This window comes from Malurus melanocephalus, unplaced genomic scaffold (assembly GCF_030028575.1).
Source record: "Malurus melanocephalus ecotype Western Australia unplaced genomic scaffold, MMel_1.1 scaffold_86, whole genome shotgun sequence".
Lineage (NCBI taxonomy): Eukaryota > Metazoa > Chordata > Aves > Passeriformes > Maluridae > Malurus > Malurus melanocephalus.
In genome coordinates this window covers 2184139-2207528 of record NW_026623318.1, presented here as the reverse complement: position 1 = coordinate 2207528, position 23390 = coordinate 2184139, and the positions used below count along the sequence as shown (strand labels likewise).

Below are 23390 nucleotides of genomic sequence, written 5' to 3'. Positions count from 1 at the left end.
GTTGGCCTTGCGTTGCTCAGTAAACCATCCACTGGGTAGCCTGAGATCGTTAAGGCAAGTCTTCCCAATCAGTTTGAGATTGGGTAATTTGGAGTTGGAGATGTGGATAATTAAAAAAAAAATACTGTTTCATCTGCAAATTTTGTCACCTCATTAATTTACCCTTTCCCAAGTAATTTATGACCATGCTGAAATGCTCTGCATGGGAACTTCCTGGCTTCCTTTGTGGTGTCCCATGATGCAGACAATTCATGTAGCTTTTTTTTTGCAAATATTGTTTGAGTGCATCTTTCATTCTCTGAGTTTTTTTTGTTGGCCACAGAGACTCAGTAAAAGGCATCCTGCTTCTAATGTGTTGAAAAAGACATTGTTGTTTGTATGGGAGCCCCTGGCATATTTTCCTCTTTGGACCAGTCCCCTTAACTTGCCGTTCTCGGACAACAAATTAATCGTTGCCATTCTCATCCTCTGGATTCAAGTTTCACTTTTCAAAGGTTTCCTTTTCCTTCTGSTCTTCTCCTTTACTTTATTATTCACTGTTGGGTTTTGGGGTCCAGCCAAAGTCCTGGGCTCGACAGTGTAAATTTGCTCCAAACCTCCAGCAGGAAATCTTAYAACATTTTCTGTATAACCCAAAAACATATTGCCTTCTCATTTGCTTTCTAAAATGTTTTTCCAACTTTTYATGTTCTTAGACTTTTAATGGTTTGAGAGTGTTGTTTTATTTATTTACTTTCCTTTCCTACAAATAGGGGAATTTAAATATGTAATGGGCACTATTAAATAAATAACCTGTCTTCATCCAACGTGCTTGTGCACTCTCCACGATTGCACCTACTTTGGAGGTTGCTCCAAATTRCTCCATAAAGAAGTGGATAAAGATGCCAAAATCTGTCTTTTAATCAGACCTGAATACAACATTTGATTGAAGTCACCCATTAATGATGGGCTGCCCARGAAGGTTTGAAGTTCCTTCYCTGRAGGTGACTGAGGCRGGRCTGGRTGTRGCATTCAGAGCTCTGGGCTGGTGACAAGGTGGGCATCAGGCATAAGTTGGACTCAGTGGTCTTGGAGGTCTTTTCCAACCTCAGTGATTCTGTGGTTAATACTCTGTTTTTCTACTTTCGTAACCTCCCTCACTTTTGCCTTTCCTGGTCTCTGGCATCACCACAGAGAAATCATCAGTTGGTAGCTYTGGTGGTTTTTTTCCTTACTGGCATGGAATTTCAACCTATAGATCTTTGGAACTCTTTCATGCAATTAAATCTATATTAGTGCAGTCCACTGTATTATTCCTGTACCTCTGTTATCACAACATCATCTGAATTAACTTCTTTACCTAGAATTTCCCAGGTGCCTATGAAATTAATTTTGTAATTTAAAAGTAGGCAAATTGGTTACCCATCTTAACTTCAGGCTTGGATTTTAYATTTGCAGTAGGGGTAAATATTTATATATATTTATACATACAGATGTATATCTGTATATATATACACATGTAGATATATACACACATGTATGTACATATACACAATATACATTTATTCAAAGAATCCCAGAATGGTTTGGATCATCCTGTCCCACCCCCTGCCATGGGCAGGGACACCTTCCACTATGCCAGGTTACTCCAAGCCCCATGCAGCCTGGCTTTAGGATTATTGGATTATTGATACCCAGAGCATTCTTGTATGCAGGATAGCTGTGCAGTGTTCAGTTTTCTAGGTGCAGAAATTAGGACACAAATCTTATCCCCAGATACTAGCTATGAATGCCTAAAACCTGACTTTTGAGACCTGGGGGATGAGTGTGGTGTGGGGGTGCTGCTGGAGAGGGGTGTTCCGGGAGCTGCTTGGGAGGGGCGGTGGGTTGGGAMGGGCTCCCTGGAGAGCCTGGCCCCGAGCGGGCACAGGCAGGGCTGCAGGTGGCCACAGACAGAGGCAGCGATGGAACGTCTGCAGTGCTTGATCTCTGCAAACGTTCATCAAAGTCTGAGCAGGCAACAAGTTCCCTCTTGTTGTGTCCTGGCTGGATCTCGCATGCAGACAGCACGCCACGATCCTCATCTTCCCTCTCCATCCCTCAATCCAGCAGCAGCTTTCCCGAGCCTCAGGCACCACAAGCTCTGACTCATTTACTTAATATTCCTCTAATGAAAMTGCCCAGAGCTCTGGACCTATTCTCCAAAGCAATCTTTCTCCTCCCTATTTGTCCACACCCTTCGCTTTCTTCTGGGCTCCCATCACATTCCTAATCAGAGTTTAGCTGAGCTCCCCTGAGCAGCCTTTCCCTTCCATTCCCAGGCAGACCCCAGCCAGGGAATGGCTTAGCTGGGCTCCCCTGAGCAGCCTTTCCGTTCCATTCCCAGTCCTGCCAGCCCAGAGTGGGTGTGAATGGCATTGGAGGGAGCAGGTGGCCTTTAGGGCAAAGCCAGGAGGAAGAGAACCAAGCAGGAGTTTCTTCAGTCCTGGTGGGATGGGGAGAGGGGGGTGGGACATCCCAGTGTCCTCCCCACCTTGGATTTGGAACAGGATTCTGGGTGGCTGGAAGCTGCACTGATTCCAGGGCATCCTTGACTGTGGCAGGGGAGCTGGACAAGCACAAGTGTTCCTTGCAGGAAGGATGGGAATGGCACAAAGGGCTGAGAATGGGAAATCTCCCCCAGAGCTGTCTGTACTGGTTGGGTGGGCTGGAGGGCACTGGGGTGAGCAGAATCCCAACCCAGGGACTGCCACCTGCATCAGCCGGAGAGCAGGTGTGGAAATTCTTGCCCAGCCTTGTTGAGGACCACATTACTGCTGTAATTCAAAGGTGACAAGGTGGTAGTATTCCTGGAGTCCTGATCTCTTGATTTCAGGACCTGAAATCGTAGGCAGCAGCCCCAGACTGCTCKAGGGAAGCTGGCCGAGATAGTTTTTCTGTTTTTGTGGAATCAGTATCTTTCAGGATCTGCCTGAGACACCTCCCAGGCATCTTCTGCAGTCATTTCATGTCTTCTCCAGGCAGCTGATATTCCAGGTACCATCTCCCAGAGTCTGTTCATGTCTGATTTAGGCACTGGATTTCGTGGACAGCAGTCCCAGGCTCCTCCAAGGAAGTAATCTGAATTGGTTTTTTTTCCTTTCAAGAAACTCCATCTTCCAGGATGCACTAGGCATCTCCTGGAGTGTTTTCATATCTCCTCTTTGGAGCTGAGATCCCAAGTATCAGCAGCTCCGTACTCGTCCAAGGAGGTACCCAAGGGGCTCTTTCTCTTTTGAAGGGAGATGTATGTTCTGGGATCCACCTGAGCCCCTTCTCACACATTTCCTGGAGTCTTGGTCTCTGACTTCAGCGATTGAGATCCCAGGTAGCAGCCCCACACTGCTCCAGGGAAGCTTCCCATGATGTTTTTGCTCTTTTGGTAATAGCTCTCTGTTCTGAGCTCCAGTTGAGACTCCTCAGATGTCTGCAGGGAGGGTCAGAGCAGGGCCGGGCTCTGCGCCCTGGGCCCAGCAGTGGCACCAGARGGACGGGCAGGGACTGAGCCCAGGGAGCTCCCTGGACAGGGGCAGAACTTCTGYCCTGGGCAGTGCCCAGCCCTGGCCAGGCTGCCCAGGGAGGGGCTGGAGTCTCCCTGAGCGGGGACATTGCAGAGCCCTCTGGACACAGCCCTGTGCCCTGTGCTCTGGGATGGCCCTGCCTGAGCAGGGAGGGGGCACCAGGGACCTTCTGGGGCCCCTTCCAGCCTGACCCACTCTGTTATTCTATGGGATAAAGGGAACTGCAGATGCTCAGCACACATTTGGTGGCAATGCTGAGTCCAGGAATGGAGAGTTTCACCTCCTTCCTCCCTTCTCCAGTCCATTGACTTTGTCTCCCCCTGCTCAGACTGCCACCGAGYGCTGGGAGCCCTGTGTTTGTATATTTTATATAAATATCTGTAGTAGAAGCCCTGCATGAGAGGCTGTGAAAGCTCTGTGGTGGGAGAAGAGGGAGAAAAGAAACACAGTTAGGGGTAACCAGCATACCCATAGGTTTTCTTGGATGTGGGACACAAACAGTGCTGGACTGCATCTGCCCCACTTGGACTGCTCAGGATGGCCCAGCTCAGTCAGGACATGCTGGTGGCCTGTGGTGTTACCTGTACTCAGGATGTGGAGATTGTCAGGGGGATTTCAAACCATTCTGAAATATTTCTGCAGGGTTGGTAGGGTTTTTCTGTGTCTGTATTTATTATTTTACTGAATCTGAAGGACTTCAAAGGACTTTGGTCCTCTTGGGAAGCAGATGGGGCTGATCCAGAGCAGGACTGGCTGCCCAAGGAATGATGTTTCTTCCTAGGGCTGGAAAACAAGAAACCTGTGGACTTGGCTTCTCGAGCTCAGTGTTGATGAACAAATTCCTCACTCCTAAGGAACATGTCCTGTGCATCCATCCGCAGGACTTTTTTTAAAAGCATTGCTGTGGCATCTGCAGAATGGCTGCATCCAGGGCAGAGGATTTAGTAGGGTATTGGTAAATATTAAATAATAGGTAAATAGGGTGGATGTTCCTGCCCAGATCCGGAGTCATTGCGTGGAGGATYTCTTCCTCCACAGCAGCTCTGAAGGATGCACAGGGTGGTTCTGAGCAGCAGGAGAGAAGGATTTGGGTTTGGGTGGGTGATGGGGCTGGCAAAGGGCGTGTGGGGCAGGTGTCTGGGAGGCGATGGGGAGGAGGTTTGGGTCTACAGAAGGGGATTAGTGGGGTGAGGATGCCAAGGTCTGTTTGGGGGTGCAGATGGGAGGAGCGGGGCCATTTCCCGTGCACGAGCAGGAGGTTGGTGCTGAACTGGGCAAAGCAGGGGCTGGTGAGTGTTGCTGGAGCTGCACACACAAAGCTCTGCTGCTCCTGCAGCCTGTACAGACAGGCCTGTGCTCCTCAAAGGAGGGATCGGATTCTTGCCCTCCGGGGCTTTCCAGCCAGCTTGCAGTTCAGAGGAGTCCTTTCTTTCTCCTTCTGTTCACGCCCTGCAAAGAATTTTCTATCAACAAAAGAAATTGTTTTATAATCAACTTGATGTTCATCCCCAGTCTTGGGCTATGAAAGGGGTTTTGAAGAACCAGGGAAATGGAGTCTAGAGGTTGTGGAAGCAGAGGACAGCAGCCAGTGGCACAGTCCTGCTGGGATGGCGTTGAGGAATTTAGGGGATGCTCCAGAGCCAGTGAAACTCTTGGATGCAGCTCTGGGAATGGAAGCAATTGGACAAAATGCCAGCAAAGGAATAATCCCTGGAAAAAAAGGGTTGGGGGATCCCCTGTGTGGGCCATGGTAGGCTAAGAAGACTTTTACTCCTGCAACTTCTCTGGCTGCATTTAAAGTCTGTTGGGTGCTCCATGGTGTGCAGATCCTTGAAATGTTGGTTGTAGCTCAGGCTGTACCTCAGCCAATAGAACCATGTCAAACTCAGAAGGATTTTCTTTGAAGGCTGTTGGTCGTCATTCCAGGGAAAAACCAGTCCTGTTAAACCGTACTTGATGGCAGCCCTGTCATGAACTTTCTCGGGTCAGGCTGGGCAGAAGAACTGTTCTGAATTATCTGACCATGCCTCAGGCTTTTGGAAAGCAGCTGTTGTGCCTCTTTGCAGTACAAATGTCCCTGCCTGGGTCTACAGTTGTGGATTCAATATTTTTTAGAGAAAGATGGAAACATGAACTGCCTCAGTAGGTGGACTCAGTTACCTGACTGTTTTTTTTGGCTTCCATGCATATGTCCAGAAGCTGGTGAGTTTGAAAAAAAAAAAAACAATTTGCTTATGAAAGGCGGTTTTTAAATGTCAAAGTTGAAAATACTTTTTCTTAGTAAAAATAAGAATCACCACCTAACCATCCCAAGCTGGCTGGGCACAAAACTGCCTGAGCAGCTGAGCTGAATCCATGGCATCTTCTGGAAGATTTTTTAGGACTTTAAAAGTAGCCCCATGTTAGTGTTGTATCTCCCAGGCAGGAGCTCACACTCCCCARCACACCACAGCCTTTAAGCTGTTTGTATCCAAATTGTTTGGTTACTTAATTCTAAACCGACCACATCCCCATTTTGGGTGGAATTGCCACATCATGGTGCTCTGGAAGTGTCCTTTGGCACTTRATTCACAGAACTAAATAACACTGGGGTCAGTGGCCAGCTGGCCAYCGAGTAGGAAACTGGATGACGAGAATAAATAGTTTTCCATGGAGCTGGGAGTGTCTGACGGCACTGGAAGCTGTGAGGATGGATCAGCCTCCAGGATATCAACCATGGAGATGGCTCTCAGTGGTTGCTGCCAGTGCTGATGGCCCCGGGAACAAATGGCACATGGATTCATCTGCCCATTGCCCACCGAGCTGCTGAGTGGGGCTGGGGATGAGGGAATGGTTGGTACAGCTGTTCAGAAGCAGTGTCTGCAGGTTTCCAAAGAGTGAGGAACAGCCATCCCTGGATAGATCTCTGGGAGAAGCAGTGTTTGGGAATTCCCCAACTCCCAGTAGCAGAAGTGATGGATGGGAGCYGGGAGATTCTGGAATTGGTACATGGGAGGTTGTGTTTGGGCTGTCAGGCTGCGAGGGGAGCTCATGATGAACGGCACTGTCAGGGAATGGAMGTGAGGGATTGATTGCAGAGCTGGAGGAGAGCTCAGGCCAGGAAGAGTGGGACGGAGGGGCTGTGCCACCTCCATCTCGGTTAGATTCAGCATGGAAGGTCACTTCCAGCCTATTTTTTAGTATTAGAGGAGGATTTCAATGCTTCTGCAGGAAAAGTGCCACCCCCACTACCCCACAGCAGTTTGTCCAAGTTGACCTCTGTGGTTTCCTGCCAAAAATACCTGTGAACAATAATGACTTGTTAATGATTTATCCCTGTGTTCTCAAGTGCTGCACTGATTCTGAATACCACAGAAACCATCGGGGCAGGCTCTAAGGTTTTGGCTACAATGGCTTTTTGTCCTTCCCCCTGACAGGGATGCCAGTTGCATGAGGGAACCAAGAGCTTAGTGTACTGGGCAGCGTAAATGCACATTGTTCAGTGTGACTTTAGGGAATATTGGTGGGAAAAGCAACTGCACTGGATCGGGGGAGAAATCCATTGAGCTGTAACGAAGGATTGTCCCTTGCCGAGTTTGCAGAGTTGTGAGCAGACACCAGCAGGTTCCCTGTGGTGCCAGCGAGGCACAGCTGTGCAGAGTGTGCTCTCTGCAAAGAGCTGAAAATCCACCTTGTGTGGGCCTGGTGTGGCTCTGGAGGTGGGATCCAGCACAACAAGCASTCTCCTTCCCTGGGAGATGGGCACCTGCCGTTTTCCCAGGCCATCAGGGCAGGAGTATGGAGGTTTTACGGTATAGTAGGTGAGGTACCACACCAAAAAGCTGTTCCCTGTACTTCCAGCATGGCTGTGTAATTAACCCCCTCTCAGCCATCGTGCCTTGGGAGAGGGAACACCGCAAGATGAAAAGCAGCAGATAGAGAGGGAGAATCTGTGATTGCAACAACCACCTCCACCCTACAGAACSAGGAGAAAAGGCAGGGGAGCCCAGGAGCCAGAGCCTGCATGAGAGAATTCAAGGTGTTCGTGGCTCATTTTACACAACAAAGTGGAGTTTCAGTGCTGAGCAGCCAAAGCAGAAGCTCCAGGCRGTGCTCACCTCTTTCCCAGTGGTCTTTATCTGGCAGGGGCCAGTGTCATYGTTAAGAAAAAAGCAGAAAATGCAGAATTGGCAGGTGCCAGTGGAGACTCAGTCCATCATGTCCCCTCCCTGCAGGAACCAGGGATGAGAGTGGGAGACTTCCCTCCTGTAAGCAGGAGGACTTTCTCTTTTCTGAACTTCTCCGGATGTTCTCATTATCCCAGCACACATATCACCCAGAGATACGGGTTGGCAAGGGCTGGATCCTGCAGTGGGGGTGATGTCACAGCTCARCCTTCTTTCACTGCCCTGAACAAACGGGCTGTGAGTGGCTCCCTTCCCATTCCTTGGAGTAAAACAGCTGGGAGAGCTCAGTCATTTCAAAGGAATGTTTGGTCAAATTATTGGGGGTCTTGAATGAAGACAGTGGGTAGGGCATCCATTGGATCTCACTCTGTTGAGCAGGGAAATGATTTCACTTTCTGCCCTGTTTGTCCTTCATCCTGCATGTTCACTGCTTTGTGCTGCTCTGGATGCTGCAGCAGTGGTGCCTGGAAATGGAAATTTCTCCATATTTTTGGCCTCAGACTGTTGAGTCCTGGGGCAAGACCTGTGTCGTCTCCCTGTCCCTAAGAGCCTCTATGTGGAGATATTCCCTTTGGGGGTGAATGGTGGAGTCTCCAGAGGCTTCCAACARGCTGGAAATCAGGGAAGTTTCACAATTACCTGCTTCAAGCTCCTTGCCAGCTCAGCTCTTCAAACACATGTGATACCGTGGGGCAACCTCGTCTGGTGGAAGGTGTCCCTGCTGATGGCAGGGGGTGGAACAAAATGGTCTCCACGATCTCTTCCAACCTAAACCAAACCATTCTGGGATTCCGTGATCTTTGGTGATCAGGGTCCCCAGGATGCGGCAAGCATGGTAATGGTGGTCACGTTTGGAAGTCTCCTGTGAAATTACCTTTAGTCCAAGAAAAAGACTTCACTGAAATCCTTTGTGGAGGTCAGTTGCTGGGAATATTGTGGGAGAAGTATAAATGGGCAAAAAGGGAATGAGATGTGTTTGTGAAATCCTTCAGGCTGTTCACCAGCCTGCTCTGGGTATATCCCCCAGATCAGTGACTCCAGTAACGCTGGAAAGGTATCCCAAGTGGACCATCAAGTGGAAAACCACTCTGTGAGTGGTCTCTGCTGACTTGTGAGAATTGGGTCACAGATTTCCCAGAATCCCAGAACAGTCATGCTGGAATGGGCCGCAGTGGGTCACCTGGTCCCACCTCCCTGCTCAGCAGGGTCATTCTAGAGCACAGGGCACAGGATTATGTCAAGATGGGTCTGGAATATCTCCACACCCTCCCTGGGCAGCCTGTTCAGGGCTTGGTCACTACACAGGRAAGAAGTTCTGTCACATATTCAGGTAGAACTTCCTGGGCATCAGTTCCTGCCCAGGTCACAGGATGATGTCAATTTGGGGTCTGACCCCTTGTGCATGTGCTGAAATTCTTRTTTCTGCTCAGCATCTGAAGACATCAGTGAAAGAAATTTTCAAGCAATTTCACTTTTGCTGTTGAAACTGGTGTAGCCACGTGTGCCCAGGTGTTGTGTGGCCTCAAGAAGAGCAGTGAGTGCTGGTTGGAAGTGAGGCAGGAGTGTGACCCAGGCACCCCATCTTTGGTGCCTCCTGCAGCAGCRGATGAGCTCAGCATCCCCAGGAGCCCGGAGCTGCATTCTCGGCATTCCTGCAGCTCCTTAGAGGTCAGTGATGTCATCGATAGCAGCCAGGGAATTGCAGATCCCAGAGGGCCTGAACTCATGTCTTAGCAAGTAAGCGTAGGAGGAAGCACTTTCTGTCGTGTAATGCACTGTACCAGCAAGTTTGATTGAATCAAATCACAGCAAATGTATTTGCATCTACATTTCTGTCTTCTGGAAACACAACATCCAACAAGAGAGACTCGTGTCCTCCACCAGCCTCTCGCTCATCCCTACTRCAGAAAACTACATCTGAGCAATAAAACAACAGGAAGCCGGTGCAAAGGGAGATTGAAAAGCAAATAATTTATTCCTTYAGCTGTTCAGTCTGTGTCCTTGTGCCCAAGACCTGCTGGCATCCAAAATATTTCAAGACAGAACTGGCACAGCGTGAAGGCATCAGGCCCTTCTCTGTAAAGCATCTCTTGGAAACTCCATCTCTTGTGAGCCTGTGAAAGAGAGGCATTTTCTTTTTTTTTTTTTGTTCAGGACAAAATAGCTCGTTTTAGAAACACAGGAGCAAAATTTTAATTAAAGTTTCATACTTTTATCACCTGGCTTTTTGTACCAGGAATTTTGGGGTGATGGCAGTCCAGTACTGTACAGGCTCCTGGTAGGCATTGGGGTGCATTAGTTCCTACTGCTGGTGTCGCTGGGAGTTTGCAACTCTGGAACGGACTGAAGCAGCATTTTTTGAAGAATGGTTTGGTGGTCYCTTGAAGCTACGATAACAGTCTGCAGAGCTGGTCTGGTGAACAGCATTAAATAGCATTTTACAGCCTAAAGTTCGGTGATGAGGGAGACTGATGGACCATGAGGCACATTTCTGTCTAAAATGGAGATCTTAATTTCTTTTCTCTAGTTGTATTTAGGAAGTTGTCTCTGACAGGACCTTCCAGGGGCAGAGCATGGTGCAGTGATTACCTTCTGCCCTTGCTGAGCCTCCCCAGGTGGCYGTGGGTGCAGGACTGTGGGTAGGTCGGACCCTCCTCTGCAGCTGCGGAATTTCCTGCTCGGAAGCAGTTTGCTCTGCAGCCTCAGTGCTGTTTGAATGTGGCTCTGTRTTACCCAGCTGTAATCAGAGCAGCTTGCCAGTTCTTTATTTCATCCCTTCATTTCAACGGGGTTTCCAGACCTGGTGCAATTTGCCCCAAAGAGCTAGGGCTTGTTTTCTAGCCCAAATCTAGCCAGACTTTATAACTACACCTGCATTTCTCCAGCTACAAATAACAATGGGAGTGATTTTATCTAATCTCCCACCACCTGGTTTGTTCTTGTCCTCACTCTTAGGCATGAGGGTATTGAAAATGCTTTTGGAAGGAGGAGTTTTAAGCTGCGTAACCACCAGCATTAACACARCCACCCAGGCTATGTGTAAAGAACCAGGTATGGATGGCAGCGACCTCATGCAGGGAGGGRAGGCTGGACAGCCAGAGCTCGTGGGTTGTGTGGTGTCCTCTAAGAAAGCCTGGAAGGCAGCACCGCAAAAGCCACGGCTGATGTCCTGCAGGGAGGAGCCCACCCGCCTGTGCCCCCGGGCTTCAGGGAGCTCGCGGGTGTTCCTGTGTCTCTACGTGACTTGGCACCCAGATCCCAGGACACCTCTCCAGAGCAGATCTGTGACTTTCTAGCTTGGGTTTCACGATGGAGCACCCAAGGCCCCTCCTCTATGCCGGCATTTCGGCGCTGTGCTTTGGAAGGACTCCAGGCCAGCAGTGAAGGGCTCTTTGATAATATCTGACGGGCGGGTAAGAATTTTGGGCAGCAGCCAAGGTACACATTGCCTGTAATCGTTAACTCAGTCTGTAAACAGTTCAAACGGCACTGAAGAGGCCGTCAGTTATTACATTAGAGAGAAGCCTTTCATGTGCCCGCGCAGGAGCTGGAGCCGCGCAGCGCCGGCCCCTGCGGAGCAGCTCTGGCTGCAGGGCTGCAGGCACGGTCTGGCCATACAGCCAGGGCTGTGCTGAACGCCTGACCTTCAAACCCTCGGCGCTGCAGCAATAACTAAATCATTACTTTCCTTTTGTTCTGCACCTGGCTCAGCCGTGGAGCCCAGTGAGATGGAGGGGGAAGGGATCAGGCAACGCTCCCCTAGCGCCAGCCAGGAGGGTTCAGCAGTGCTGGCTCCTCCACCCCAAGCCCATCTCCTGCCTGCGGCTTTTCCCTGGTGAGAACAGCTCCTAATAAACATTTCACTCGTGAACGGATAAAGCTTCCCTGCACCATTGCTGGTTTCTCCAGAAATGGCCACAACAGTGGTTCAGGGCCACGTAAGGGTCCTGCCGTCTTCAGGCAACACTGCTGCAGAATTTCATCTTCAGAGACCTTTTCCAGTCCATATCAACTTCYAGAGAGCCCTGTGGTCTCTTTCCAGGAGCAGTTCAGCCCTCGTGGAGATGTGTGATCCTTCAGAAGAAATTGTTGCCTAATTTGCCCCAAAAGGAATTTCCTTGCCAGTCTTTGCTCTTCTAGATCTGCTCTCTCCTTTTCAGAAGATCAAGAATGCTCTGTGGCATCACTTGTCAAGGTTTTAACTTGGAAACCTGTTGTATATAGTTGGCAGTTGAGGAAGGTGTAGCGTTTGCAGGGAAGTGCTCTGGGTTTGGGTGAGTCTCTGTGGCACATCACTGCAGAGCTGCTYTCAGGGTCACAGCTGTCTCAGGTGCTTCACAGACTAGTTATGGGAGTCCTRTGTGTCTGTGTCACCCCTGAGCTGGTCCCAAGGGACAGTACTTTGTGCTTGGAGAAGTCGGAGAGCTGCCAGCACAGCTTGGGCTTTGCCAGTGCTTCAGGGGCTGCAGAGGGACWGGACTCATGTGAATTTTGTGGGACAGCTCCAGCCTCCCAGCGACTGCCAGCACAGTGCAGAGTGTCCTGTGAAAGGGTCTTCAGGTACGGAGATGGCTCTGGAGTAGGGACAGGCTGGGCCCTCCACGGTGTGTGAGGTGAGCAGGTCAGCATGGGTTGGATGCTCTCTGTGGGATTTGGGATCCAGACTGCCTTTAGAGTGCTTGGAGGCAGAGGAGCATGAGCTGTTCTCCCGTGACTTGGGCCAGCTTGCCTTTACTTTCATTTAGTGCCGTGAGTCAGGGCTGACCAGAACCTCCCTTTGCCTTTGATTCTCCAGCATGGATGTGTGGACCAGACAGAGACAGTTTAACCAGACATTGTTACGGAATTTTGCCAGAGATTTCCTCACCAATCCATATAATTCTCAAGGTGGCTGGGTCAGCAGAAGTGACACTTCTCATGTGGGATCTCTCTGTCCACAGGAGAGCAGAYTTCAGCAGAGGTGTCACTAAGGGGTGTATGAGAGTTTTCTCCTACCCCACGGGAATAATTTAGGTTGGAAAAGTCCTCCAAGACCATTGAATCCAGCGTGGGCCTGACCCCYACCTTGTCCCCAGCCCAGAGCACTGTGTGCCATGTCCAGGTGTTCCCTGGACACCTCCAGGGATGGGGACTCCAAACCTCCCTGGGCACCTTCCARTGCCTGACAACCCTTTCCATGGAGAAATTCTCCTGATGTCCCATCTGACCCTCCCTTGGTGCAGTTTGAGGCCATTTCTTCTTGTCCTGTTCCTTGTTCCCTGGGAGCAGAGCTGGACCCCCACCTGGCTCTGAACTCCTTTCAGGGAGCTGCAGAAAGTGACAAAAAAAGATCCACGCTTCACCTAAACCATCTAATCCCGCATGTGTGATAATCAAATAAACATCCCTCTTGGGTTCAGCACTGCTCTTTGTTGCACCAGCTTGGTAATGAAAARGAGAGGGAAACAGTCATTTCTTGATTAGGGACTGATTTGTTATATCAAACTGTCAGGCCCTGCTGACCCTTGTCTCAGGCCAAAGGCAGCAAGGCTCATGAGCGCGGGTAAGGGCAGAAGCACAGGAGTATTATTTCACTGGCACCTTGTAGGTCCTTTGTCTCCTCTCCCACCTCTGGCCACTCCTTCAGGGGACTCAGTTGTCTGAGCTGTTTGCACGTTGAGGTAGGACCTGAGTCTCTCTAAGAATAATGCATTTGTTATCAGTGAACGTGTTTGTCTGTGACTCACATGTGGGGAAGGTGTGTTTGCTGTTATAACAGCTATTAAAACTTTAAGCAGGTAAATTAAAAAGCCCCATATCCTGATGGCTGAGCTTCATGCCCAGGAGTCATGGAAGTGACAATTTTTCCTTGGGCCTCTTGAAACACTCTGCTAATCTTTTCCAGCCAGCCATTTCCATCTTCTTTGTGGCTAAAATCCACTTCATCTCCCTTCCCCACCTCTCCTCATCATCCCAATGTCCTTCTAGCAGTGCCCCACAGCACTTCCCAGCTCCGCTGTCACTGTGTTTTGGCCTCCTGGCAGCACCCCTATTCCTGTGCTAGTGTCCTGTCATTCCTGCAGCTGTATCTCTCTGTAGTGTGGAATGGTTTTGGGGTAAGAGGGGCTCCTGTTCAGCTGATAAACATGGAGAGTTCAGGTGAATTGGGAAGAGCCTCTCTTACAGGAATAAAGACACTCACACAGCATTAATCACAGAACCACAGAATCCTTTTTGGAAAAGACCTCAAGACCATCAAGTCCAACCTGTGCCTGATCCCCACCTTGTCACCCAGCCCAGACCACAGAGTGCCACGTCCAGGCCTTCCTTGGACTCCTCCAGGGAGAGGGACTCCACCACTTCCCTGGGCATCCCCTGCCAACCTGACATGAAGAAATTCTTGCTAATGTCCAGCCTGAACCTCCCTTGGCACAACTTGGAGCTATTTCCTCTTGTCCTGTCACTTGTGGGAGAAGAGTCTGATGGATCCCCACCTAGCTCCAGCCTCCTGCCAGGCTGAGCTTTGGACAGGCTGGGAGAGGAGGTTCTGGTGACTGGGGTGTCCCAGCAGGGCAGTGTTGCTGTCAGGAGCATTCTGCAGTGACTGAGAAGTGCACGTGGCTGTTCCRCCTCAGCCGTGCGAGGTCCCTGGAGGTTTCCCTGTGCCAGCAGCTGGGATAGTGCCTGTGCTCTGACACCTCTGGGAGATGCACTGAGAGGGTGCACAGCTGGCTCTCAGAGCTGGAACATCTGCCCTGCTCCTTCCCACAGAAATCCCATCTCAGGTGCCTTGTCTCCATCTCCTTGTAGACCCAGCACAGGATCTTGCCCAGTAATTCTCCCAGGCAGGCCAGTGTTAGCAGCAGAGATGGAGAGGGTGGTAGGAGACCACTCCACTTGCCTTCTGAAGCCTGAGAAGGAATATAAACCTCATTTAGCTCAGAGGCTCACTGATAGAATTCCCTTAGGGAAGAGATGTCTTGAGGYAGTCATTCCCACAAATACAGGAATGTCATACCCTGCCTCAGGAGCTCATGCTGTGCCACAGTGACATGACACAGCTGGGTGAAGCCAGCAGGGCAGTGGGCACTGGGTGTCTCCCGTGGACTCATGCACATAGCAGGACGATGTCCAAGATGCTCTGCGGCCCCAAAGGTGCCATTGTGGTGCCACAGGCTTCAGGCTCATCCCTTCATTGCTGCTTTGGCTGTAGCTCATCTATGAAGGAGCTTTTCCACAAGGCATTTCATCCACTCCAGGMTGTGGCACTTGGAGAATGGTCCTGGCATGAACTGTGATGGGGGAGGCTTTGCTGTCCTGATCAAAACCCTTTCACTCTTCTCCTGGCCCTGCATGTGTGAGCGTTGCCTCAAAATCTCACATGGGATTGCTGGAATGCCAACGAGAGGAGGGAAGGAGAACTGKTGCTGGGACACAGCCAGAAGGCACAGCACTGTCCCACAGATAAGGCAGCAGCTGGCTCTGCTGATGTGCTGGGGACAGAGGCTCTCCCAGTTCTCTGGCACTGACCATGAATCCCAGCTTTATTCTGGAATTTGGTTCCTAGATGAAATATTCATGGCAAAAGTCGTCTAGTGGGGAGGTGAGCGTGCAGTCCGTGGTGCTGCCTGACAAGTGCAGAGCCCCGTGTGTGCAGTTCTCCTGCAGTCCCAAAATGTGCAGGGAACAGGCAAATCCCAAATGGTCCTCTGCAGCCCTYCACGTGCAGCAGGCTGTGCCCACAGCCAGGCTGGTGTCCCCATCTTTGCATTTAACAGCTCTTCTTGGTACTTTGATCTGTGAATTCTCCATATTTTTAATGAGTTTCTGTAGCTTTAACATATCTCACCTCTCCTAAGCTGAAGAATTCTTGTTCACTTAATCATTTTTAAAAAAATCTCTGTTTAAGATGGGGTAAGCAGGACTCCTTGTAATAGTCGAGATATTGACACACTGCAGCTTTATCTGGTAGATTTTAATTTTTCATTTGTTTTTTACAGTAATGCCTGTTTGCTTTCTGTCTGCTTTGGATGATTCAACAACGGTTTCCATAAAACTCCCCACAGTGACTCCAAGCCCTTTCCTGTTCATTAACAGCTCACCTAGAGCTCATCCTTGTGTAAAATACCTGGATAAATTTTTCATATTTGCATATTTTGATATCTTGTATCACTCCATCACTCAGTATCATGAGAACCTTTTCCAAGTGGTTTGTGAATATTTGGACAACACAATTTGCCTTGGGACTGTCCTGGTGAGTTCATTGTAAAAGCTGCCCTGCTTTTTTTCTCTTTTTGGTTCTGAASRTCATAGAACCATGGAATGGTTTGGGTTGGAAGAGACCTTAAAGCCCATCTCATCACCCGCCCTGCCATGGCAKGGACACCTCCCACTGTCCCAGGCTGCTCCMAGCYCCAATGTCCAGCCTGGCCTTGGGCACTGCCAGGGATCCAGGGGCAGCCACAGCTGCTCTGKGCACCCTGTGCCAGGGYCTSYCCACCCTCCCAGGGAACAATTCCKTCCCAATATCCCATCCATCCCTGYCMYCTGGCAGTGGGGAGCCATTCCCCCTTACCCTGTTCCTCAAGGGTCCCAAGTCCCTCTTCCTGGGCAATACTGCAGAATATTCCATCGTCTTCCATAGCCTTGACCCCGGAGGAGAACAGGAGAGGAGACACCAGAGTCTGGCATTGATGGAACTGCCTTTATTCCCACACTCACTGACTGCTTTTAGGAACCCTGTGGCTCTGTGAACCATCCCTTTCCTTCTCCAAAGTGCTGTTAATTCTTCCTTTCTCTTCATTAGCCTGTTTTTTTTAACCTGGCGTTTCTTTCTGGCAGGGAAGTCAGGATTATCTGCCAAATCTGCCATTCTCTGCATCACTCTCAGCTTCTTCAAATGCAGTTTGGTATTTGTTACCTGCAGTTTTTCTGGGATTGTGGTCAAGGTAGTGAAGAGTTTAGTCCAGGATTTTTCTCCAGCCCTTTGTGGAACACTCTCTTGTCCTGTTCTCTTCCCCTTTTCCATGCCAGCCTTACAGGTTGGTTATAACATTTTTCCAGCTACTTCAGATCAGATCAAATTTTGATTCATCCCCCATGAAGGAAGCATGGTAAGTGCTCTGAGTTCCCTTACAGGGAAAACTGAGTACTTTCTCYTGAGTCCTTTTTCAGCCCTTGTCCCTCAGGACTCATTGGTGAACAGAAACAGAAATATTTAAAGAATCCTTGGGGAGAAAACTTCCCCCCATGAATAACCTCTTTTCCATGGGTATGGTTGATTCAGTGACAATTAATGGGCTCAGACTGGAGCAGAACAGACTCCAGTGAGGYACTGGGAGACACTGTCAAGTGTGGAGGAGAGGGAGTCTTCCAGTGGGTGAGGAGTCCCCCTTTTTGGAGGTCTTGAAAACAGGTTGAGCAAGTGTTTCTGAGGAATGTTTTAGGCCTGGCTGATCCTGCCTTCAGGCAGCAGAGTGGGCTAGATGACCTCTCAGGATCACCTTCTTTCCCTCCTGATTGATACATAAAGCTCCYAAGTGGGAATTGGGCACCTCTCCACAGCAGATTCCCCAGGACCTTTCCCTGTTTCTGCTGCTCAGCCTGAGTGTGATGCTGGGAGGGATGGGTTGGTGTGGAAGTGGTGGATCCAGTGGGAATAAAGTACRAAAGGTGGCAAGGGGCAGTTAAAAAGGTGAAGTTCAGTATTTTAGGAGTGGCACTATGGGGAGAAAAGGTAGAAAATACAGAGAAGCCATAGGATAAGGAAACGGGAAAGCAAATGGGTGATAGTAAGAAGATAGGGATGAGGAGGAGCTCTGCATCTTCCTTGAAGGGGTGACAGGAAGGATGTGGGGACAGAGACAGATGGAGTGACAAAGCCAGGGGATCACAGGCTGACAGTGTCTTACCCAGGCCAGAGTGTGGCCAGAGCTGCAGGCTTGGATCACTCAACAGTGGTTCCAAACCCTGCCAGCTAATCCCAGGAGCACAGAGCCAGCAGGGACWGTCCTGGAGAAGGATCTGGCAGGGCAGCAATGTGAATTCCACCTGGGACCCCCAGCTGGAGCAGCACTGTGGGGTCCAGCATAACAACACTGAAGTGACTCTGCTGACCTGGAGCCCCTGGGAGCAGGGAATCCTGGATTAGGACTGTGGTGGGATTTAGGCAGCATGCACGAAGCCTCTCTGATTTTGGATATGAACATACCTCCTCTCTCCAGCAATGGGATTTTTTATCTCATAGCTCAGAAAAGGTTCTGTAAGGAGCAGTGGCTCCATGGCTGTGGCAGTCAGAGCTGCAGAGRTGCCCAGCCCAGCAGAGAGGAGGATGCTCTGCCTGGGGGCCCATCTGCAGCCACAGATCCAGGAGGGAGCAAGGGATCCTGACTCTGCAGCCACAGTCACACAAGGTGTATGAGAAGTCAAATTATACTTGTTTTTCTGCATCATCCTTAGATTATTATTTGAGTCTGCTCTTGTCCTGTGAGCATGATGTGCAGCCAGAATCCCTCACTCATAATGCCTGGGATGGAGCGGTGGAATTGCCAAGAAATGCTGTTGTAGGATGTAGAAAATAAGAGTCAGGTCTTGCTGCTGTTCTGCTGCTGGAGCAATGAAGAGGAGAAGGAGCTGGTGGGAAGAGAGAAGAGATGGTGTGGAGCAGAGATGAGTGGGGTGTGCGGCTGTGTCCCTGCCCCAGGAACCCCCTGAGCTGCCCCTGGGCACTGCGGGGTGCTGAGCAGGCTCCCAGGCTCAGCCTCCAACCTGATCTGTGTCTGGTGGGGGCCTGGCACTGAATAACCACTGCCACAGCTCTGTGACAGCTGCCCACGTGGGAAGGGTCTCAGGTGCAGGGACCAGCATTCCTCAGCAGGGCTTCTCCAGGATTATTATCTGTGTCTTACTCGAGAGCAGCTGCCAGCATTTTCCATATGCTCCCCAYACAAATTTGGAGCTGCAGAAGCTTGGCCCATTGCTCATATTCCTGGTGTTCATCATTAATCACGGAATCATRAAATGGTTTGGGTTGGGTTGGTTTTGACAAAAGGATGTGAACTTTTATTTTAAAATAGTTCAAATTTTACTGAGATACTCTGCTTTTACTTTTGTTTTAAGCAGATCCAGTYGTGATTAGGAGCTGAATACAAACTCATAGCCACAGACATTTGCATTAGACATTAGAACTCGTTGGTCTCCATGCAGTGATTTTAGGATTTGATGATTTTAACTCACTTTCATGGTTTTGCTAGATCTGTTCTTGTTTGATGCYCAAGACTTGGTGCTACCAAAAGCAGCTCTGTGGCTTTGTGGTGCCTCCAAACTCTGCAGAGCCAGTGCTTGTGGATGTGAAGTTGGTGCTGGTTTGTATCACTGCACAGGMAGCAAAAATCCCTCCCCTGGCATTGTAAGCAGCATTTCTGGCACTTTTCTAACAGGTATAACCCCGGGATTGAGGGGGAATGTCTGCCAGCCACCTTCCTGGGCAGCCCAGTGCCAGCAGGACCAGTGGGGCACAGCTTGGGGGCACAGCTGTGGTTTCCATTTCCACAGAGTCCAGCCAGGCTGGGGGGACACTGTGGTGATTGAAGTAGCTGTGGAGACACCCAGCATGTGCAGTGACTGTTTTTTTTGTGGCATTCAAAGCCTCATTGGCTCGGGCAGGGCCATGGGATGTAGTGGTGTTGTGGTGCCCAGCAACAGGGGTCCTACACCTCTGGGCAGGTCCAGAGGGTTTGCAGGATGGGCTTGAGCCCCCTTTGCAGTGCTGAGCCCCAGGATCTGAGTATCCCCTTGCTTTTGTCCCACAGTCCCACCCTCTGTCCCTGTGCAACACCAGCGAGGATGAACACACGGAATCGGGATTCATCACCATCGTCAAGCTGGAGCAGCCRGATCGGGATCCCAACCCCTGTCTGTCCCTGGCTAACAAGGTAAGTGCAAAAATTCCTGGAATGGCGCGAGCCTGGGAATTGCAACCTGGGGTGCAGCAAAGAAAAGGGCAGGAAGAGGCAGCAAGGTGGGAAAGCTGTTGGGAAGCAGAGAAAAGAACAAGGACAGAGCAAGGTCCTTGACAGAAGGGGTCCTATGGGAGAGGTGCTGAGCCAGCCATCCCAAACRCCCATCCCTCCACCTTTTGGACTGCCTGACTTTGTAAAAGGTGTGGAGTTCCCCCTAACCTGGGATGCTCAGACCTTACCCCAAAGTCCCACTCTTTGCTGCCTGGCAGCCTCATACCCTTCCTGTTTYACAGCCTCACATTGCTCCCTGGCCTGTGAGGGGATTTGTGTTTCTCTGTGTTCCCCAGCCTGTGGGAAAACATGGACACACAAAACATCTTGTGTGGCCSTGTTTCCAAAAGTAATGCTGCAGTACCTCACTGGATGAGGCATGAGAGGAGTCAGTGCTGAGCAATGAGATAAATGCAGACCAGCTGAACAAGTGGTGGGTCATGACTCCTTAACAGCTCGGGCCCTGGGAGATCTCAGAGGTCCTTGGATCAGGCACCTCAGTGAAACAGCAGTTCTTGTGCCAAACGCTGAGGTCACTGGTCCAATTCTCTGGTAATAAGGAAGTYAGGTAAGAACGAGGGTCATTTTAAGAAATCTTTGTGACTGATAAGGTTTTATGGATAAGGATGGCATTGGCTTTTTCTTTTGATTGTCTTTGTACCAACACTGTTTTCCACAAGCGTTGTACAAGCATGAAAACCCCCTTGTTTAGCTTTTCTTGGCTTTACCTGGATTGTCTTCAGGTGATTTCACCCTGTTGCGTTCTTCCTGCTGGAAGTGACCTAGTGGGAATGAGGACAGGGTCCTTTTCCATGTCCCCTGCAGCTTGGCTGGAGGGCAGGCAAAACTCAAACCCAGTGCTTGCTCCTTTACAGCAGGGTTTTTTCACAAAGGCTGTGGCAACAAAAGCAAGGAAAGGGTTGTGATGCCATGCTGGATTTGCCATCCCAGGGCTGGTTTCCCTGGCTGCACTGGCAGCCAGACAGCAGTGCTTATCCATTCCTGGGTTGCCCAGCCCACATTTGGGTTTCTGCTGCTCTGGAGCTGGTGCCAGCTGTTGGCACGAGCCAGTGTGAGGGAGTTGTCAACCTGCTGTCAGTTCCCCCCGCCTGGAAAATGTCCTGGGCTCACCTGGCAGCTTGTGACAGACCTGAGGAAAAGGGCTGGGCAGGTGCCTCCAGCTCTCCCATGTCCATCCAGACATGACCGTCACATGACAGTGGTGCCAGGATGCCCCAGGAGTTGGGGCAGGGCAGCAGTGGCTCTTTGGTCAGTGCAGCTGCTGYAGAGGATCATGAACACAAGGAAGGGGCAGCTGCAAAGGGCCATCTTCCATTTCAGAACCTTAAAAAGTTTCAAAACTTAGGCCGTGTTGGATRGGGCTTGGAGCAGTCTRGTCTGGTGGAAGGTATCCCTGCCCATGGCAGGGGTTGGAATRAGATGAGCTGTAAGGTCCTTTTCCAGCCCAAACCATTCTRGGGTTTTGGGATTCCAGGTTTTGTCCTTCATCTTGGAGGCTGATCACAGCACTGGAAGTACCAATGTGTCCCCGACCCCCAGGATCAGCTGAGCAAGGTTGGCACAGGGGGTACCAGACACGGTGCAYTGCTGCCCCTCTGCCCACCCACCTTGATCCCTTCTCCAGGACCACTAAAGGCCCCAAAGCAAACAAACMCCTCAGTTCACTTGTTGGCCTGGCAGTGCACTGGCCACCAGTCATCACTTCCCTGTTACCAGAGCCAAATCCAGCAATGGATTTTGAGCTCCAGCTGCCATCCTGAAGGTGTTCCTGCTCTCAGATCTCACCCGGGAAGGCTCACAGTTCCTCTCTCACAAGCAGGAGTAGTTAAGCCATGAAATACAACAGATGCTCCTTAAGCTGGCCATATCCCTGAACTCTGCCTTGKATCTTGGATCCTGCACCCCCTGCAATTCCTGCCTGTCTGCCTCTCCATCCTTCTGAACCCTCTGCCAAGCTTCTTCCCTCCAACATCATACAGATCAAAGAATCACAGAATCACAGACTGGGATTGCAAGGGACCTTTCCAAGCCTCTACCATGGGCAGGAATGCCAAGATCTTTTCTTCAAAATCCCAGGACCTCAGGAGCACAGTATTGCTCTGGGATGTTGCTGGTGCTGGCTGGAGCAGGAGSCTCCTTTTCCTGGCAAGTGTGTCTTTGGGCAGAGCTTTGCATGTGGAATTGCAGCACTGTATCAATGATGATAAAAATAGCCATGTGCAGAGTGTTATCACAATCTCTACTTCAGCTGTCACCCAGCCAAGCCCTGCACACGGACAGCCMTGGCCAGCCCAGCACGAGGAGAACTCCCAACAGCCACCTGAGGCATTTCCCTGCTTCCTAAATTCTATCACTGCTTCAGCATCCAAAGCTCAAACCAGCAGGGAAGGCATTGAAGGAGAGGAGGGCATGGGAAGGACCTCTGCAATAAATCCAAAGTAATTAATTTTTGTTCCTAATTTCCATTAGTAATTTTTTGGTGGCTTTTTTTTTTATTTCTGAGTGAAGCAGTGATTGCAAGTCTGATTGACAGACTGCTGAAGCCTCCAAAATCATAGTGTAAATACATATTTGCACCAGAAGGGTTTCAGTTCTCAAAGAGGGAGCTTGGCTGTGCCATGTAGCTGACAAGATTCAGCACAAAGACAGCAAGCACTGAGAAAATAGTTGCAGCAAACAGGTTGTGAAAGGCTTCAACAGAATCATAGAATAACCTGTGTTGGAGGAGACCCACAGCAATCATGGAGTCCAGGTCCTGGTCCTGCCCAGACCGTCCAACAATCCCACTATGATCCTGAGAGCCTTGTCCAAACGCTCCTGGAGTTCTGGCAGCCTCGGGGCTGGGACCATTCCCTGGGGAGCCTGGGCAGTGTCAGCACCCTTTGGGGACAGAAGAACCTTCCCCTGATCTCCAGCCTGACCCTACCCTGGCCCAGCTCCAGCTGTTCCCTGGGCTCTGTCTCTGGTCACCAGAAGTTGTGTCCTTTKCAACAGGAATCAGAAGGTTGTTGGGAAAAGTCACTTGTCCAGTCCCAGTTGTTCACTGCCCCAYAGTCAGTGTCTTTAGCAGATAAAGTCTTTGTAGAGCTGTTTGTTGTTCATCCAAGCCTGACTGTCAGGTGGAAGTCAMTCCCTGAGAGTCCTCTTCAGTATTAGCAAACACTGAGGCTCCTTTGATCCCAGTCTCTGATCCCTGTCCCAAGCCTTGATCCCACTTTTCCAGCTTCCCCATGAGTGTCAAACCCTATCAGCAGCTCTGAATCTCCACCACTGCCTCTTCCAAAGTACATGCATTTCCATTCCCATCCCTATCTCCAGAGTCAGGCTGAGGTGCCCTGGGAGCAAGGGATGGAGCTGATCCTGCTCTGCCGTGCCGGGAATGCCCCATCCCTTGGCTCGGCAAAGCCCTTTCCCTCGGCTCAGCAATGCCCCATCCTTTGGCTCAGAGATGCCCCATCCCTTAGCTCAGCCCTGCCCCATCCCTTGGCTCAGCGATGCCCCATCCCTTAGCTCAGCCCTGCCCCATCCCTTGTCTCAGCAATGCCCCATCCTTTGGCTCAGAGATGCCCCATCCCTTGTCTCAGCAATGCCCCATCCCTTGGCTCAGCGATGCCCCATCCCTTGGCTCAGCAATGCCCCATCCCTTGGCTCGGCAATGCCCCATCCCTTGGCTC

At 50.4% G+C, this 23390-nt stretch overlaps 1 protein-coding gene across 3 annotated transcripts in view; it reads left to right on the top strand.

Annotated features, from left to right (window-relative positions):
• The window catches only part of RNF43 (ring finger protein 43), a 59884-nt gene that overhangs the window by 20777 nt on the left and 15717 nt on the right, over positions 1 to 23390 (top strand). For all 3 annotated transcript variants that reach the window (XM_057367950.1, XM_057367948.1, XM_057367947.1), the window contains one exon: positions 19495 to 19617. In XM_057367950.1, the coding sequence (XP_057223933.1) occupies positions 19495 to 19617 (123 nt within the window). The remainder of the gene's footprint in view (positions 1 to 19494; positions 19618 to 23390) is intronic.